At 35.6% G+C, this 20,367-nt stretch overlaps 1 protein-coding gene across 1 annotated transcript in view; it reads left to right on the forward strand.

Moving 5' to 3' along the window:
- Window positions 1–20,367, forward strand: part of LOC150102834 (protein O-mannosyl-transferase Tmtc3-like) — a 325,416-nt gene that overhangs the window by 236,081 nt on the left and 68,968 nt on the right. Inside the window, exons 9-11 of the mRNA XM_090398748.1 lie at window positions 1,628–1,772; window positions 4,805–4,901; window positions 13,905–14,042. Coding sequence (XP_090254874.1) covers window positions 1,628–1,772; window positions 4,805–4,901; window positions 13,905–14,042 — 380 coding nt within the window. The remainder of the gene's footprint in view (window positions 1–1,627; window positions 1,773–4,804; window positions 4,902–13,904; window positions 14,043–20,367) is intronic.

Consider the following 20,367-nt stretch of genomic DNA (forward strand, 5'->3'; position numbering starts at 1 on the left):
ATTTCTTAAGCCATAGAACATAATTTGATATTTAAATATAATTTTGCCTTTAATACAAATTTACGATATATAATTTTTTTATTTATTTTTGTAGATTATCTTTGTAGATGATCATAAAAGTCTTCTATTTCTAGTTTTGGTTTCCATTTCTCTGAAATATATACACCAATGGTATATAATATCATCCCTCTTTCCTTAAGTATTCTGCTAGATATATAATTACATTGTTTTTCATGCTTTCTTTTACCTTTTATAATCGTCATTCCAAATCCATTTAGTTGCTATTTCATGTTTTTCTGTTTTAGTATATATTAATATATAATTGCTTTATTCATGTCTCTGGTAGATATTCATTTGCATCATAATTCATCTTCTTCTCTTGTCTGAGACCTTACATTCAAGATAAGAGTTTTCATTATTTCTTCTTTCACTTTCGTTATCTTTATTCTATTTGTAGTTAGCTCCATCATAATCATCCTGTCTTTCAAACTTTGGTTTTTTGAACAATTAGGTTTAACGCTCTACGAACTGCTAACCCCACCATAGAATGAATTTTGTTTTGTGGGATATAGCGATGTAGTCTTCATAACTAGAACAGCCTCTCTGGCTGCTTAACCTACATCATGCCCACACAACAATGAAGTACAGGTAGGACTAATTGGAAATTGCATTAGATTAAGTTTAAAACTCTAAAATATTAAACTTAATTGTAAAATAGTAAATTATAAAATTTAAAGTCATTTCAAAATTGTTAGTTGAAAAAAAATTTTTAAATAATAAATTCAAAACTTAATTTTGAAATAGTGAGCTTAAAACTTAATTGTAAAGCAGAAATTAAAACTTAAATCTCAATTGTGAATCATAAAAATGCGTTTTAAACAGAAATTGTAAATATTAAAACTTAATTGTAAAATAGTAATTGGACATTAATTGTAAATGAAAGTATACTCGTCTTCTTTTGCGAACAAATATCTTGGGACATTAGCCAAATTATAACGAGATGACAATATATATATATATATATATATATATATATATACTTTGATAGGTAAATCTAAAACATTTCAGTTAAAAAGCAATTATGAAAGTGAGATATGCGGTCATACGATAGAAGGATTTATCTTCCTTAGATACAGTTTTGCTTTTGCAAAATAGCCCAGAGAATGCATGCATTGGTAAATATATATATGTAGAAAGTATTTTACCTTGGGTATAATAAATGTTAAAGATACCAAGCTATTTTAAACCTGGTTTACTCCATTTACTTGGGAAATTGTTCAGTTACAGCCAAAGGCGCTTGGCCGTAACTGAACTTCTGGATTACCACGTAAAAAGATGGTTTACCTGGATTACCACGTAAGTATTAGTTCAGGGTTTAAATACGATTTCTTTATTTACAGAAATCGTTTTGTCAAGAGTGCAACGACCTAAATAAATAAAATTTGAGGAGAGAAAATGATAAATGATTTTATAAATTAGTGAAGAATCACAAGACATAACTTCTTAGGATTTGTCAGTGTTTAATTGGATTCTGATTTAAAATAATGTGCTCTTTTATGGTTTAAAATTAAACTATGTTCTGTGCTATGATTCAAAATTAAATTATGTTCTGTTCCATGTTCTGTAGAGTATATCAATGGCTGCATTCCCATTCGTGCCAGCGTCCAACTTATTTTTCCCAGTAGGTTTCGTAGTAGCAGAGAGAGTTCTCTATACACCTAGTATGGGATATTGTGTTCTAGTTGCATACGGATGGCAGCTTCTCTATGAAAGAATGTAAGTTTAATAATTATTCCTAGTAAGTTATCGAACATATTCACGTATGGCACAAAAAAAAAAAAACTGTACTGATAACTACAATGATATATTTTATGGAATAAACGGGTGTTGAAGTTCAGTACTGTGTTTATATATATATATATATATATATATATATATATATATATATATATATATATATATATATATATATATATATATATATATATATATAAAAGAAATGAATTTCATATATAATTAAATACGAAAAATCAAAATTCTTTGGATAACAAATCCATATTCATTGCCTAGAAAATAATAAAACTAGATAAAAACACCTTCGATGTAACGCTGCAATTACGATATTAATTACCAATGTATATTAGTAATTAATATCGTATTCCTCATAACAACACGTAACGCGAGTAATTCTGTGGTGTTATTCCACAGAGTTACGCATATCCCAGAAAGCGAAGCTCACTTCCTCGCATTATGGGATAATAAAGCATTTCATGTGAAGTTATCTACCTCTGTACGCAAGTAGTCTAGTCGTGAATATACCTCACGCACAACTTTGCTTACACGCACAACTTGGAAAAGGGAGTCAACAAGAACATAATGCTATTCACATATAGTAGAATTCGCAATTTTGGAGCAGAAAATGCAGGATAAAATCAATCCTCCTCAATAAATTTAGAATTCTTCTTCTTTCATTGATGATATCACAATTCTTAATTGTGTATTATCTTTGCTGAAATCCCAGTAGTGCAGTAATTACATGTCGTTATTCACTTGGTGCATATACCAGAAGTCATGCTCACAGCTTTACTACAGCATTATGTCTGTACTACGCTGTTGTTGTAACTCTGATCTACCTTTGAACATTAAAATTATTTGATTAAAAAAAAACAGGCTACCCTTTTTTTTTATGTTTGAGCCCATACACGAGAGGTTGGTAGATCAACCTATACTACATTAACACCGTGTATGGATTGGGAAAGAAAGTACTTGTGCACAATGGATTTGAATGATTGTATATTGCATTCTTTAGGGAACACATCAAGGGAAAGACTGTTCCATAGTACAGTAGCTGCAGAGATGAAGGAGGAGGAGAAGAAACAGGTACAAGAACATATAAGTACCGTAAAGGGTGAAAAGTCACAAAACAGAAAAATGTTCTGGGTCCGTGCCCAGTGAATAAAAAAGTTCCGGGAATGGGTCCCCGGGGGGCCCGGCTAAATTTAACCACTGCTGTATAGGGATGTTGAGCAGCAACTGCACGTGTTCCAAAGAGTGGGGGAATTATAATATAATACTAAGGAATTATTGATGCTATTTCCGATGAACATTTTCCACGATAATATTTGTAGAAAACATAGTGCGGAGACCGATCGTCTGTGCGAAAGTGGGGGAGTGAGTTGGTAAGAGATGGGTCATTAATAAGTCTGATTGCTCTCCTCTGAATTGAGTCGAGCATTTTGAGGGAGCCTTTTGGGGGCCCCACCCCATATGTGGGAGCAGTGTTCAATGGTTGGGCGAATTTGTGATTTGTATAAGGTTAACAGCTTGTTCACGGGTGAAATAACGTCTTGAGCAAAAGAGAAATCCTAGTTTTTTAGAAGCTGAGTGTGCAATGGTTCTTATGTGTTTATGCGAGAAGATGCTTGAAAACTTTCTCAATAGGATATTTGTTGGTTTAATAAAAATAAAACAGCATTACATTGTTCATAAAGCAATTCGAGTTATGACAACCAATAACATTATAGTATTATGTATATATCATCATCATCATAACGCTAATTACGATTATAGACCATATTGTTTTGTTCCGGTCTCATTATTCATCTAATATCCTTTTTTGAGGTCTTATGTATGTATGTATGTATATATATTTATACTGTACCCCCACAGATGCGAGCCTCTTGGACACTTACATATACTTATCCTACACACGAGAGGTACAAGAACATATAGCATATCAGTGCCGCGTGTAAGATATGGATAAGGGTTGAGAAAGAAAAACAAAACTATTGACATTCTTCTTCAAGAGCTGTACGTTGAAATTGTTGGGATACACATCATGAGGAAGGCTGTTCCAGAGGACAGAGGTAGATGGAATAAATGAGGAAAATATGAAGCAGTTTGCAGTTGTACTGGATGTTGGAGAGCAGCTGTTCTTGTTTTAACAGGCCCAACAGTAAGTGGAGGAATGATGTTTGCCAAATCACTGGAGCAGCGGCCATGAATGTACTTGTAGAAGAGACACATAGCTAAAACATTTCGTCTGTAAGATATAGACCGAAGTGAGCTTGTGAGGGAAGGGTCATCTATGAGCCAAATTACTCTCCTCTGGAAGCATCAAGAATTTTAAGGATTTTTGGGCACATCACCCCAAATGTGTGTACAGTGTTATAAGTATTGGTAGGTTTGGGATTAACATAGGATTAGTAGCTGAGTGGGTGTAAAATAGCTTCTTGAGCTGAAAAGAATACCTAGCGTTTAGAAGCTGAAGAGGCTGTTGATGTGATGTGTTTGTCCAAGAGAGCGAGATAAATGTTAGACGTCGCACATTTAAGCAATCCATGAGAGATGGTTAGGCAGACTGGTATTTGAAATGCCCTGAACACACACGCTGGATATTATGCATTCTAGAACAGTTCTATCTAGAATTTAAGTCCGCCGCTCGAGTGGTACTTCCTTTATAACAGCCATTTTAATTAATTTTATATTTTGAATTTTAATATCATAAATATATCGTAATCCATTTTTGAACAACAGAATACTTTCTTTTCCCTTAAAATTTCCATATATCAATTAAAACATTTACAAACAATAAATGAAATATTTACTGTTGGTAAATGTTTTGTTTTCATATGAAGCTTTTAGAGTAGCGGCATTTAAAAATATAAAATCCTTTCAAACTCATGCAGACGATTGATTTTCAATTAGTAAACTCTAAATTCTGTACATTTTAATTAAAAGGCAAACATGTTTTAATTCTATTTTTAATGTTATCTACTTGATGAATATACTAATATCTGCTAATATTATGCTTTTAGAAAATGGAAAGCCTTTCTTTGGAGTGGATTAATTTGTGTACTCAGCTTGCACGCTGCAAAAACTGTGCTTCGAAATTTCGACTGGTAAGTAACTTTTTTAAAGGAAAAAAGGATTGAATCTTATTAAATATTTCGGTCTTCACAGAACATCCGTCCATCAGTTTCTCTAAACAAGATTCTAACTGTTCTCAAAGCTCAAAGCTTTTCACAAACAACGCCGCTGCTTCAGCCTTTTGATTTTCATATTGATAACTGGAACGTTTTCATAGAAATACCAAGACGAAATTGTCCAGAATGTGAATATGAGGTTCGCTGATATCTTTTGAACACTATGTGAACGGAATCTAGTATGAACTAGGAGACATTTCCCTCAAATCATTGCCAGTTAACAATCGGCTTATCTGTCAAATAAGCAGCAGCCATAACCAAATAAGTCGCTCTGATTTAGAGTCAGATTTGCTGTTCCGTAGCACGGCTTTAGGATGATGATGATAAGGAGTTTACGAATTTTAAAAGAATAACTAGGTAAACATCTAGCGTCGATGTTGTATAAACACGTTTCTTGAATAGTGAATCTAGTTAGGAGCACGATGGGAAACTGTCCAGGCACATCGAAATTTGTACCACGTAAGTGGAATAAGAGAATTGTTGTTCGTAAAGTGTAGTCCAAACCACGAGGGATTCCGAGACACTTTCAGGTGTTCGCGAGGTCAGTTATTTTTATAATAGTACTAAGACCTTATTTACAAATATAGTTGTGTTTCATTCAAAAAATATATTATGTTAACATGTTTTAAAATGTTAACATAAGATAAACATATTTTAAAATGAATTAATAACTAGATATTTTAATATTTTTTCAGTTTTAATGTGTTAATTTTCGATAGATATAACACGCATAAACAAAGGCTGTGAGGTCTTCAATAATTTTAAGCGTGTAGAGGGGTCTTGAGAACAAAAAGGTCGAGAACCGCTAGCTCAGAATAATGTTTAATTTGTTCTCAATTGACCTTCCATGGAAGGGTATGATAAACGTACTAAAGTTGGTTCTGTTGAGGAAATGGAAGGAACGCAAAACTTTTTTTGCGTTCCTTTTTTCAAAGGAACGCAGTTCCTTTGAAAAAAGAAACGCAAAACGTCGATCTTATAACCGAGTAGTTCTCGGTTATAAGATCGACTGTCGATGTATCGCAGTGCTTGTGTTCAAGTGACCTTATTTTACTTAATAATGGCCCCAAAGCACGAGAGTAGTGATGCTGACAATTCGGATAGGCCAAAGAGAAGCCGTAAAGTGCTTCCTTTAATTTTTTACCCACGGAACAACTTTGCCACTTTTTCTGTATGCAATTCTTGGCGCAAGTAAGGGAGATTGCATTCTTAAAATCTTGTATATGCGTAGGAGTTATCGGAGGTGTATTAAGAATTTTGTTGATCATCTCGGGTTCATAACCCGAGTACTGTTTGAGGTACTGGGCAGCTTGTATGCTCTATCTTGTAATTTTTTTTAATAATGCCGATCTTTTGTAACGGATAATGTTGTGAAGCGGCATGTAAAAATTCGCCAGTTGCGGCGTGTGTCCTTTAAATGAGTCCGATTTCACATAAGCAAAAATCATTCGGATTTAGAAAATCTACCTGAAAACAAAACAGAAACTTTTAGTCATTAGAAATGCTTGGCTGTCCGAGTTAATAGAAATAGGAGATATTATAAATCCGTCCTAAATCTCTGTGGTCTATTTCAGAAGATTTCTTTTATTTTTCTGTATATTTGGTTATTATTATTTATTATTCTTAATAGGAATAGGGATATTATTTATTAGGGATGTTATAGTTTTTTGTTTCGAGAATACATTGTGGTTGGTCGATAAATTTAGTGCTCCTGTAAAATTTGAGATTTTTGTCTGTTTATTGTGTTTTTCCCTTAGAGAATTAGTGTTTTTTGTATACTAGTGTAGAGTTTCGTGTTTTTTAGAGTATTTAGTATTTTATCAGAGATTTTATTAAGATATTTTAATAATTAGTATATGTTTAAAGTTGCGCCAAAAAGGCAAGAAATGTAATGTTATAAACAGCACCGCAGGCGAGAACAAGAAGGTTAGCCAGGCTAACGAGGTCATTAGAGATTCGGAGGAGGTTAATGAAAATGAATTAACCTCCAAAATAGCAAAATTGAAACAAATCATCAGAGACACGACGCGGGAAGTTCAAAAAGTCGAGAGGCGTTTAAATGAACAGAGCGAGAAAAGGAAATTAAACAATAAAATAAGAAACAACAAAGAACGGAAACATCTTAGTCAAGAAATAACGGAAATCGGGTAAGTTTTCTTGTTAGTAAAAAAGAAAGAAGTTATTTGATATGGTGACTCCAAAATAAAACATGCTATTGATGAGCGGGTTATAACTTCGAATTTTCCTGGAGCGAAAATTAAGAATATAAAGGAAGCAATTAAAACTGAAAAGAAAAATAAACGAAATCGTAGTTGTATTACTGACTTAAGTGGCGATAAGTTCAGTATGAGAGAGGACATGAAAGGATTGTTTCAAGAGGCAAGAGTGAAGAGTGAGAAAGTGAAAATCGTCAGTATTTTACCTCGCTATGATAAAAATGAATTAAGAAGAAGGGCTATAATGGCAAAGGATTCGATGCGTAGGCTATGTGGAAGGAATGGATGCATGTTTTTGGATGTGTGGAGTGAGTTTGAGGGAAGACTGGATTTTATAAGAAGGACGGCCTAGACCTGAATGCGTTTGGAATCAGGAGTCTAGAAGAAATAATAACTGGCATGAGACCTAAAACAGAGTCAGAGAAACTAAATTATGAACGGAGGAATGGTGTGAATGTGAGTGTAAGAACGTCAATGTTATATAACTGTTAATTGCGGGAATGCGCTTTGTCATGGAAATGTTGACGAGAAGAGAACAATTTCGGCTTTGTGTTGATCCGGTTCGGACCCATCAAACGTGTGCAAAGATGTCTACATGTATAAGGCATTAGAGAAGAATAGAGATCTAGAAGTTGTTTAACTGTCAGGCAGACTGCAAGAATATACAAAAGAACAAAAAGGTAGATTATTATATCTGGATACGAATGCTAGGAGTATCAGAAACATAGGGGTATAGGTTGTTACCATAGTCAATGTGTTGCGACCTCAGATTGTAGGTAAGGGCGAGACCTGGCTATTATATTCAAACCTACTAACTGGTATCGAGTATCAAGAGTACAGTATTTTTAGGAAAGATAGAGAGGATAGGAGAGGAACGACGTACTGCTAATGATATAGGATGACTTGAATCCAGTTAGCGTTGAGACCTATGATTATAGTAATTGCTAGTTTATTTGCATGGTTTTCCCTATTAGTCTTTTCGGACTGTAGGTGATTTTGTAGACATTGCCCACAAAGTATTCCTGATGACATTTTTACAGGATAGTTCGCGATTGCTTTTCTCAGCCCTCCCCAATTTTATCCGAGCTCGGGACCGGTAAATGATTGCCCATTTTGTTAAAGCTATCAACCTGGTGTGCACGACATTGGGGTAGCTCACTGCTATCTCTTTACTGGATGAAGAAACTCATGTGTATGAGGACGAGCTATTAGAGCTGTTGCAGGAATTGAATAAGAATTCATCAATAGCGACTGATGGAATATCAGCACCAGTGCTAAAAGGTTGTTCAGCTTAACTGGTTATTTTCTTTGACCAGGCTGTTTAATATGAGTCTCAGAACAGGGAAGATTTCGCACGAATGAAAGGAATGTGTGGTAACTCCATTGCACAAGGGTGGTGCAAAGACTAATAGCGATGTATCCAAGACCAATTAGAATCTCGGTATTGGTGGTGGTGAATATTTTGAAAAAATTGGTTAGGGCTCGCATTCAGAAATGGGTTGACAGTCAATCTCTGCTTTGCAATGAACAACATGGGTTTACTAAGGGAAGGTCATGTTTTAGCAACTTACTCACATTCTATAACATTCTATAACAATGCTACCATTGAACTAGACAAGGGTAATTGATACACCATGATACTTTTGAATTTTACTAAGGCTTTTGACAGAATACAGCATGGTAAACTGTTGCATAAATTGAAGAAATTAGGTTTGTGTTATAGAATATTAGCATGGATAAGAGGATGGCTGACTGACAGACATCACAAAGTGGTATACAGGGGATGTGAGTCTGCAAGATTTAAGATACCAAGTGGTGTACCACAAGGACCAGTGCTTGGTCCACTGTTATTCAATCTGAACATTAATGCTATTGGGAAGGATTTGGCAAGCGACATACAGCTATTTGCTGATGATGCAAAGATAGGTAGGTAATCAGGAATGCTGCCGATATGCAGTACTTGCAGAATGATTTGAATAGGCTGGAAATATGAGCATGTGAAAATGGGTATCAGTTCAATGTCAGTAAATGTAAAGTCATTCACTTCGGCGTGATTAGATACCAATGTCGTAATATATGGTGGAATTATGCTAGAAGAAACTGATGAGGGTAGGGATCTTGGAGTTTTAATAGATATGAAGTTGAAGTTCAGAGGTCATGTGGCAAAGATTGCAAATTCAACTCAAATATGATTGCAATGCTGAAATGAAAGTTCACATTTAAAGATAAGGATGCCATTTTTTCTCTTTACAATGCCTTGATAATACCGCAGTTGGACTATTGTGCACAGGTCTGGTCTCCTGGTTTCGTTGTGATTCTGATATATTGGAGAGAGTGCAAAGAAGAGTGTTAAAATTTATATTAGGATTGTGGAATACTGATTATGAAGAGAGATTGAGAATTTGTAGACTGCACTCACTAGCAAACAGAAGAAAGAGGGGTGATGTGATTGAGACTTACAAACTTCTGAAAGGGTCATACAGGATTTCAGTTGAAGGAATTTTTCAATTTATGGAGGGTGGGGGAAAGGACAAGAGGGCATCCGTGTCAGCTGAGAATGAAGGCCGTTAAGAATGGGGTGAGTGCTCGATTTTTCTTTTAGAGGGTGTGTGATTGAAATGGATTGCCATTGGATGTTGTGAGCACGAGCAGTGTGAATGAATTCAATAATAAGTATGGCAGGTGGTATGCGTAGTATGTGGCCTCCCTTATTATTATTAAGAAAGACTTCCTGGAAGTCAGAGACTCCCTGGAGATCTTTCTTAATAATAATAATAATAATAATAATAATAATAATAATAATAATAATAATAATAATAATAATAATAATCCTGTTAATTTATGATTGCCGAAATGAATTAAGCCACTTATGCTCATATTCAATAATCACAATTGCCTACCGACCTATGGTTAACTTCCGAGAAATTGAACTTTCTGACATAGGATTGCTGTGATATTGAACTAAGGGTTCTTTCTTTCTTTATTATTATTTATTTGTTTGTTTTGCTCTCTTTGCTCTCCGAAGTGCAATAAAATACGAACATATGGACGTAACTTTTAAAGTATTGCAGGTTAAGGAAAGTACGATGCCGTAGAATCTCTCTGTTCTACTTTCAAAACTTTCTTTTAAGTCTGAAATATGAAGTCGAGAAAACGAAATACGAAATGTAGTATGAAATAAGAAGTTCTCCACCTTTGCAACGATTGCCTGGTGTTGTACTACCTTACCCCAGTCCTGGAGATACTTTCAGTCGCAAACTTTGTTTGCTCACACTTGGATAAAGGATTAAACTAAACTTATTACAGCCTAACCAAGTGAAAAATAAACTGTCAACATCTTTCTCTGAATCCGAAGTAATTTAATAATAAGGTTGTACACCCTTTGGCAACTCCTATAGGTTGGGATGACCTCTTATTGCTTCTGCCTTGGTGTTTCCACTACTGGGCCTCAATGAAGGTCGAAACCGGTATGGGTTTCGACCTTTATTGCCCTTGCCTTAATGCATAGCATTACACATATCCGCAAGGAGATGTGCTTTGCATTATGGGAGATACTGAGATAGGATTGATGAGAACTTTCTCCACCTTTGCAACGAGATGCCTGGTGTTGCACTACCTTACCCCAGTCCTGAAGATACTTTCAGGCGCAAACTTTGTTTGCTCACACTTGGATAAAAGATTAAACTAAACTTATTATGAAATAAGAAGAAATATCTCGTATTTCTATTAATTTATCATCGCTGAAATGAAGCATTTTAGGCTTTTCTTAAATATTCTATGATTAAATATTATATTATATGCCACAATTAAGAAATGGCTTCTATTAGATTTTTATAACATCTCTAAGAGATTTTAAGGTATTTTTTGTGGGAAAACTCCCACGTTACTCCTCTTAAAAACTATTATTTTTACGGCTATTTTGCCTGCTTCCGTTTAGGAGTGCCCCCTTTTTTAATGTCATTGGCTTTTTACTCAAGAATTCTTTGGGCATTGAAGATGTATTTTTAGAGGCAAATATACGTTGCATAATAGAAGAAAATTCGCACATATCTTTTTTTGGATGTTGTTGCCCGTCTTCTTTCTGCGGTGTGTATACTTCTGCTGTTATGGTGTTGAAAGGGGAGTGGGGGGGTTGGGAATCTGGGAGAATTAATTTGAATAAAACCCAGATTTTTTTATATATAATATATGCATATGTTATATTTAAGGATGGGCGGAGCGCTTTTTTTTAGGGTGGGAAAAGATGATAAAGATGATGCTCGGACATAGTATCCACTTCCTCCATCAGTTCAGCTGACCCACGCTGTCGAAACGGCTCGCACCCCTCAACCCTATCCTCGGCCCCCTTTTCCCATAAATCCTTCCCCTTCCTCTAAAAAACAGTTTCTAATTTCAGCCCCTTTTTCATCTTTTCCCACTCTGCAAAACGCTCCGCCCACCCTTAAATATAATATATGTATATATTCTATATGAAAAACCCTGTTTTTTTTCAAATTAATTCTCCCGCATTACCAACCCCTTTCAACACAATAACAGCAGAAGTATGCACACCGCAGAAAAAAGACGGGCAACAACACCCAAGAAAAGATATGTGCGAATTTCTTCTATTATGCTACATATATTTGTCTCTAAAAATACATCTGCAATGCCCTAAGAATTATTTAGTAAAAAGCCAATGACATTAAAAAAATGGGCACTCCTAAACAGAAGCAGGCAAAATAGCCGTAAAAATAATAAAAATCTCTAAGAGATATTATATGTACATCAAATAAGAACACGAATCTGAATACAAATAGAAAATCAAAACAAACTCATTGCACGAGTATTTTATGACTATAATATATATGATGTTCATCAGGGAAGCATGTGAGCTGCTTGACAAAAGTAACAACACACTTAGAAAATTCGATGCAACCTGGGAAGTTTGCGATGAAACAGGACAAAATTTGGTAAAGCAGTGTAATACTTAGAATAGCAAGGAAATGAGGAGGCGAGAAACGTCGGACAGGTATAAGAAACATCAGTCAACGTGCCACCCTCGTCTAGTACTGTCCGGCTTTAAATCGTCAAACGGCTGCCATTTCAAAGAATCATCTAAACGATGATGACTTGATCCTGAAGGTACTGGAGATATGATAAATCCACTGAGCATTGAATTGGGAAACGGGGATGAACTGATGTGGTCACAACCCGTTTTTTTTTTGTGGGCATGAGTAATTTGCACTGTGTGCAGACCTCTTGAGTGGTGGATACATTTCTGTTGAACACTCGAACCCTACATGCCAGAATTTCTATTATATCAAATATTAGCTTTTGGAGACATTTTTTATCGATGAAATATTTGTGAAAATCATTTCATTCTCGTAATTTTACGAGCAGTGCATTTTGAAATTTATCCTTGTCATATGGATGTCATATTCATGTGTTATTTAACGATAAATTGAGTTCTGCTACCCCACCAAAAACTTAATCTCAGTGGGTTCAATTAGTCAATAATGTATTCAAATACCTAATAATATGAATAGCCAAAGGCTTCAATTCGGTGACGTGAACTTATTTAAGTTAAGGGATATTACATCCCATATTGTTTCATAGCCGAATAAGAAATTCAAAGAATTTCATGCCGAATATAGAAACTATATAAAGTTCAGCGAGTCCAAGCATAAGCAAATACCTGGAGAGTGCAACACATAACCCATTTGGTAGTACAACACTGAGGCAACTCTTAGTAAGGGTGGGGCAAGTTCCGTTCACTATTCTTGGTATTTACCCATAATGTGAAACCCAGCTCCTAGGAGCTGTATTTCTGTTCAACATTATGAGAGAAGGTCACTACCCAGACCGGTTTCAACCTTTATTGATGTCTCATCAGTGAGTAGGTAGACCTAGATAATACCAAATTTGTAGCGAACAGAACTTACCCTACTATACGAATTTCCAAGAAGTCGCCGAATTGAAGCCTTTGGCTCTTCATATAATTAGTAATTTATTAGGGCACTTTCTTGGCAATTTTATAGTAGGGTATGTAAGTTCTGTTCGCTACAAACTTGGTATTAACTAGGTCTACCTACTCACTGATGAGACCTCAATAAAGGTTGAAACCGGTCTGGGTAGCGACCTTCTCTCATAATGTAGAACAGTAATACAGCTCCTAGGAGCTAAATTCACATTATGGGTAAATACCAAGAATAGTGAACAGAGCTTGCTCCACCCTTACTATGAGTTGTCTCAGTGTTGCACTACCAAATGGGTTATGTGTTGCACTCTCCAGGTATTTGCTTATGCTTGGATTCGCCGAACTTTATATAGTTTCTATACTCGGCATGAAACTCTTTGAGTTTCTAATTCGTCTATGAAACAATATGGTATGTAATATCCCTTAAATTAAATAATGTATTCAAATATATTTTAGGGAAATTTTGATAACTGCTTTCTTTCTTTCCTTTTATGAACAGAAACAAGGGAGCTGCTATTGGAAGTTAAATCATTACTACTTATTGTGAAATGGACTTAATATTTTGCACATTATCCACCGTGATAAAATGCACACCGTGCATTTTTTCATAATTCATAGGTGAATATTTTACTGTTATACGTTACTGCCTCAGAGAGCCAAGCGATAGGTATATTATAGTAACAAATATATAAGAGCAAAACAGTCATATAATATAAGTGTTAATTTTTTTTTTTTGCAATATCACAGGAAAAGTGAGTACACCATCTTCATGGCAGGACTAAAAGTTAATCAAAGGAATGCTAAACTGTACAATAATGTTGGACACGCACTTGAGAGCCAAGGAAAATATTACGAAGCTCTGGATTATTTTCTGATAGCTGCAAGGTCTGTATTATTATGACATCACTATTACTTTTAACTTGCAATTAAATTGCTTAGTGTATTATTTTAATTGTTTCGTTCGAATTCATAAAACGTATACGCTAATGAGGTGTGTATATAGATCAGAAGTCGACAAATATATACAGGGTGTTCGGGATAAATTTGACATATTTATAATTAATTATATTTTTCCGTAAGTTACATGTATTAACACACACTTCTCTTCATTTAAAAGTTTGGACCCTTCTTCATTCATATACAAGATGTCAGAAAGGATGGATAGCTGGAACCCACCTGAATCATGGAAGAGAATAACTTGTATCATGATGATTCGTGCCCGCCATCAAAATAAGGATATTACGACTGCTGCCCAATGCTCCCTGAATACAGTAAAAACAATCAGGCATGAACTAGAGACTTGCAATGGTGACTACGAGGATATAGCAAGAAGAAAGATCCCTAGCAGACGATCTGATTGCGTTCGTACAGCAGAATTCCTCGCAAATCTGCAGGAACAGGTGTTGAAGAACCCTGGCATTGGAATTCGGGCTTTGTTCGTGGAGTTGCTAACTGTAGTCAAGCCCTGGATAACAAGGGTAGCCAATGGTAGGCCGTATGTATGGCAGCAGGATTCGGCCCCTTGCCACACCTCTGGGAAAAGTCAAAAATGGTTGTCTGAAAATTTCTACGACTTCACCAGTCCAAATGTTTGGCCTCCAAACTCTCCAGACCTTAACCCCATGGATTATTTTGTATGGGGCGCAGTTGAAAAAGACACCAATCGCACTTCCAGTAATTCAAAAGCCCAGTTAATAGATAAAATTAAAACAGTTTTTGCGGCCCTTCCCAGGGAGACTGTAGCATCAGCTTGTTCGAGGTTCCGAAGCAGAATTGAAGCTGTGATCGATGCTAATGGTGGTTATTTTGAGTAAATCTTGTTGATAGTATTGTAATTAACTCTGCCTGTAATGTTTTTTGTCAATTCATTAAATTTAATAGATACAAAGAAGATTTTCTTTTTCCTTACGAAACTGTCAAATTTATCCCGAACACCCTGTATGTATTCTTCAGCTGTAATGATACAGCAAAATGGATATTTTGAAAAAACAATTAAGAAATTTCTTCTGGATCCTCCTAGGCAACGTACTACGGAAATTACTGTTTTTAAAGGTAGCATCTCAATACCTTACATTAATTCACTCTCAAATAAATTGGCTAAAGTCCTTAAAAATATACAACATCAGGACGTTTTTCACTACACTCCCTAAAGTCCGTTCTCTTGTAAGCCATCCGAAGCCTATTCATCATAACCTGAAATATCCAGGTGTTTACAAGTTATGGTGCGATTGTAATATTCCTTATTTTGGACAGACTAACAAATCTGTTGAACTGCGTATTAATGAGCATAAGAGAGACATCTCCTATAAAAGGTCACATGCATCTGCGCTATCCAGTCATGTTCTTTTCTCTAACAATCCTCACGATAATCTACAGAGTCACTCAGTGTGCTGGGATAAATCTGAAAACATTTTTCGCTGTAGTGATGAGTTTGAAAGGAAAATCGTAGAGTTTAGGGAAATCCTCCTTAATCCTGAACATTTGAACAGCAATTTCAGTTATAACATCCCTGATACTGCAGTTGTTCAATACTGGCATTCACGAGAACCTGTCAGCACGCATGCAACAAAAATAGCGCGTTAGATAGAACGACTTGAAAAGTACAACGTTTTTGTTTCAATTATGTGTTGCATTTTTTGCCTGTAATTCTCAGTTTTTTGTATCTTCAATTTTTATTACTGTGTTCTACCTTTAGTGGATACCTGAAGAAGGCTGTAAAAGGCTGAATCTAGTTGTATCATTATAATTAAATTTAATATTTAATCGGTTTAAAGTCATTTAAAATTTACTCTTCAAAAAAAAAATTTTTTTTGTGTGCGTGTGTGTGAAATGAAATATTTCAGGAAACAAAAAATCAGGAGCACGTTAACTATGCAAACAAGCTACAGTTTATTCTTCGCCTGGCAATGAATACATTCAAGATTCATATTGTATTTGTAGAGCAAACAATTGTATCCTCGGTATACTCAGAAGAGGTTCTTTATAGAAGAAAGGATTCCAGATTGTTTCAGGAATTCGCAGTTCCATAAACTATTCTCTTGGTTTAATGAAGCGAGTAAGATAGATTTCATCTATCTCACTCACGGATTTATTTCATTATTTTGGGATTTATTTCAATCTCTCATTATTCCATCCCAAGATGAGAGATTTCATCTTGGAATGAAATAATGAGTTCGAATCCCGTTAATAGGAGTTAAATTAACATGTTCACAGGCTAATTTAACTAGCTTGTGAACATACAAAATTCGACTGGTCGAACAAAGCTTGTACTCTTCTGATCATTTATAATAGCTGAAATGAATGGTTTATTTGGTATAAGATAACGACTTAAGCGAAGAAAGGGCGTATGGAAATCCATGGTATAGTTCCTTTTTACTATACGAGTGTGTATATAATAAACGTTGCATTCAGTTTCTCTCCAGTCGGGGAGCAACTGAAAGTAGCACAGCGTATCCCATACGGTTGTAGCACGAGGTTTTTCCTCACTCACAAGTCAATCAGCCAGAATTATAGCATTCGTGTTGGACATTAGCCAGAACATTTATAAGATATTCTGTATTGCTTAGATGGATACATGTTAAAGATATTCCCACTCTACTAAAGATTTTAACTGTCGCTGATGAATTTCTCAACTCTTTTCGGAAAGAGTCGATCAGGGATGCTCTGAATTTTCTACCTCTAGGCTGAAACTGAATACTTCTTCAAATATGTGACGTCCAACAGAACCGTAGGTCGTGATGGCATAATCCATTGAGACTTTAAATGGAGGAGGTTTAGGACACAAGCGAGTCCTAAATGAGCATATTTTTCTTCAGATTTAGAACATCTCTGTGTCCGACGTACTAAAAAATAAGTGTAGAAGTGCACTATGGTTTCATGCTATCCTATGAAATAATCGATATGATATTCACTGAATGAGAGATGGAGTCAAACTAGTCTACACATATCGTGATATTTATGATCTAATTAAATGCTTTGAGTCTTTTAACTGGAAAGATCTAAAAATTATTGCCTTTTGCAATATTTCTTCATCTCACTGATGGAGAGCATTTTATCTGATTACACTCAATCCAACAAAGACAAGACTCCCTTCTGGAATTGAAAGAGAATATTGTTTTCTTTATTTTGGAATTAAACTTCTAATCAGCTGTGCAGCCGCAAAATTGACTTACCTGTCTGTTTGCTTACTTGGGAAAAAAGATTAAAAACCTAGCTTATAAAATTGCTTGATATCTTTAACATAATATATACCCAAGGTAAAAAACTTTCTACATCTTACTCTCATCCTGAGATTTTTATTTAATAAGGTCAAAGCACCTTGTAGCAAATTGTTTAGATAAAATTTATAAGCTCTGCATTACATCAACCTTGGCATTTTTGGGTCTGGTTCCCACTGATAAGGCCTTAATAAAGGTCGAAACCGGTCTGAGTAGTGGCCCTTGCCTTTAATGTATAGTATCATACATTTCCGCAAGGGGATGTGTTTTGCGTTAGGGGGAAATACTAAGGAAAGTGATCGGACTTACTCCATCTTTACCATGAGTCACCTCAGACCTGAACTATGTTCAGGAGCAAACTTGAATTATTTGTCTGTTTGCTTACTTGGGAAAAGGGATTAAAACCTAGCTTATAAAATTGCTTGGTATCGTTAACGTAGTATACCCAAGGTAAAATACTTTCTACATCTTACTCTCATCCTGAGATTTTTATTTAATGAGGTCAAAGCACCTTATGGCAACTTGTTTAGATAAAATATTTATAATCTCTGTATTACTTCACCCTTGGCATTTTTTAGGTCTGGCTCCCACTGACGAGACCTTAATAAAGGCCAAAACCGGTATGGGCAGTGACCATTATCTTAATGCATAGCATTATACATTTCCTTGCGGAAATGTGTCTTGCAACAGGGGGAAAATTCTAAGGAAAGTGATCAGACTTATTCCACCTTTACAACGAGTTGCCTAGTGTTGCGCTACATGCAGCCTCAAACTTGACTTACTTGTCTGTTTGCTTACTTGGGAAAAAGGATTAAAAACCTAGCTTATAAAATTGCTTGGTGTCTTTAACATAAACTTCTAATCATTCTTAATTAATAAAAGTTTTCAGAAAAGTTGGCCTGCCTGCGTGTAAACAGCAAAAAGATGCAAGCCACCAACCTGTCCAGCAGATTCATTGCAATTCATTCAGTGAATTCCAAAAAATGTCGAAGACTTTCTTTATATTCGTAGTCATCGCTCAGGAAATTCTAATATTAATGACAGAATTCTCTGTCACCTGATATACTTTTGTGCAATAATTTGGACATTTTAGAAAAGAATCCCTTACAAACCAATAGGGTTCTTTGCAACTCTCGATTTATCTAGTTGTTTTTGTCCCAATTTCATTATGTGGTGCGACACGTGGACCAAATATCAAACGCAATCTGAAAAATCTGGAAACATGTATCAGTGTTGCCCTCGAAGATTCATTATTCACTGTAAGGTCAGACTCACTGTCTTCTCAGTGCTTTGACTGAAGTTAGCTTCGGATTTTGAAGATGATTACCCATTAACTTCACTAGATTGGTCACATTGCTTGTATGGCTACCCTCTTTCGAAAATAGAACTTACTCAGAACTAAAGGGGAACCAAAAAACTAAGAATAACTTCAGGGATCATGACTTAGAGGGAAATATGAAGAAATGTCACACAGACATCTGGAAAACCTTGCTCTAGTTTGGTCGAAAGCACTGTACATGCGACCCTCCCACCCTCATAGTATTTTGATGGTGTGAGGCGTATTGCACAAACGCGAAGAAGATTTTGAAATAATCACCGAATCGCACACAAGTTGTTTCAGATTCTCATTTACCCTTAATAATATACACATTCTACTCAAATTATATTATAACCCCCCCCCCCAATCCCCAATATGTCACAATCAACTATTCTGTCATGGCCCAACAGAAACAGCCGGAAGTTGGTTGGCAGCGTTATGGTGCGGGGGATGTTTTCCAGGGGAATCACTTGATTCCTAATACCCAGACTGTATTATGAATGCTATAAGTTATCTATCCACTGTGGCAAGCTCGGATAGCACGAGTGTGTTCATCAGAATAATGCACCCTGCGACGGTGCGATGTTGTTCGAGAGAAGTTCGCCTAACATGATAATGAATTTACAGGCCTTCGAATTCGTAATTACATGGATTCTCACAGATCTACTGGAATTAATTCTCACAACAATTCTTCTTTTCATCTTAGCATATCACTTATAATTTTTAATTTAAATGATTGAGTCTCATAGCAGTAGTCCTCATGGCAGGATGGGGAGGATCATACGAACTATTCAAATAGCAGTCATAATATTTTGATTGGACTCTCTCTCTCTCTCTCTCTCTCTCTCTCTCTCTCTCTCTCTCTCTCTCTCTCTCTCTCTCTCTCTATATATATATATATATATATATATATATATATATATATATATATATATAAAATCGAATATCCTGTTTCACTTTGATATTGGTTGGAGAGCGGAAATGATAACTACTTGGTACGACAGAGACCAGGTTACAAAAGTAGTTAGCGTATCCGTTCTCCAATTAACAGGCTATTAGTTCGAATCCAGCAAATGGGCATGGATGTTCCTGACTATCTTTAGGTGAAAAATCAATTTCATCGCCCAGTGTGAGACCGGCACTACTTAGTGGCCTGAAGTGACTTGAAAAAAATTATTTTCGGTTACTTAGAGCAGACTTTCCGGCCCATTTAAAAAGTGTCAAAAACTGAAACTGCATACCGCAGAATTTTGTATTTTCACAAACCGAACTTTTCTTTCTAGCTTATTATTTGTGCACATGTCTTTATGCACCGCATATATTTGCAGATCCTTCATTAACGTTAGAAGCAGCTCGATTTTTATAATGTTTTTCTTTCTCTTTCCACTTATTTAATCATCTGGACGAGCATCCACTTCACATGCCATTTCTATCAATTATTCCGTTCATTCACCCTGCTAAACCATTTTCATCAACGATTATGGTAGGCTTAATTAGTCTCTAATATTCTGTTTCACTTCGATAACTACTTTCTTGTTTAGAATTTACTTTCTAAGAAGTGGTCCTAGGCCACTTTCAGAAGAATGAATAACCGACGAAAGAAGGAAAGAAATAACAGTAATTCTAGTTTTCGCATTAGGTTTTATACATACCGTTAATCTTGAATGAGGTAGGA

The sequence above is a fragment of the Typopeltis vanoorti genome, chromosome 10 (assembly GCF_054136105.1).
Source record: "Typopeltis vanoorti isolate ZY-2024b chromosome 10, IOZ_Tvanoo_1.0, whole genome shotgun sequence".
Classification (NCBI taxonomy): domain Eukaryota; kingdom Metazoa; phylum Arthropoda; class Arachnida; order Uropygi; family Thelyphonidae; genus Typopeltis; species Typopeltis vanoorti.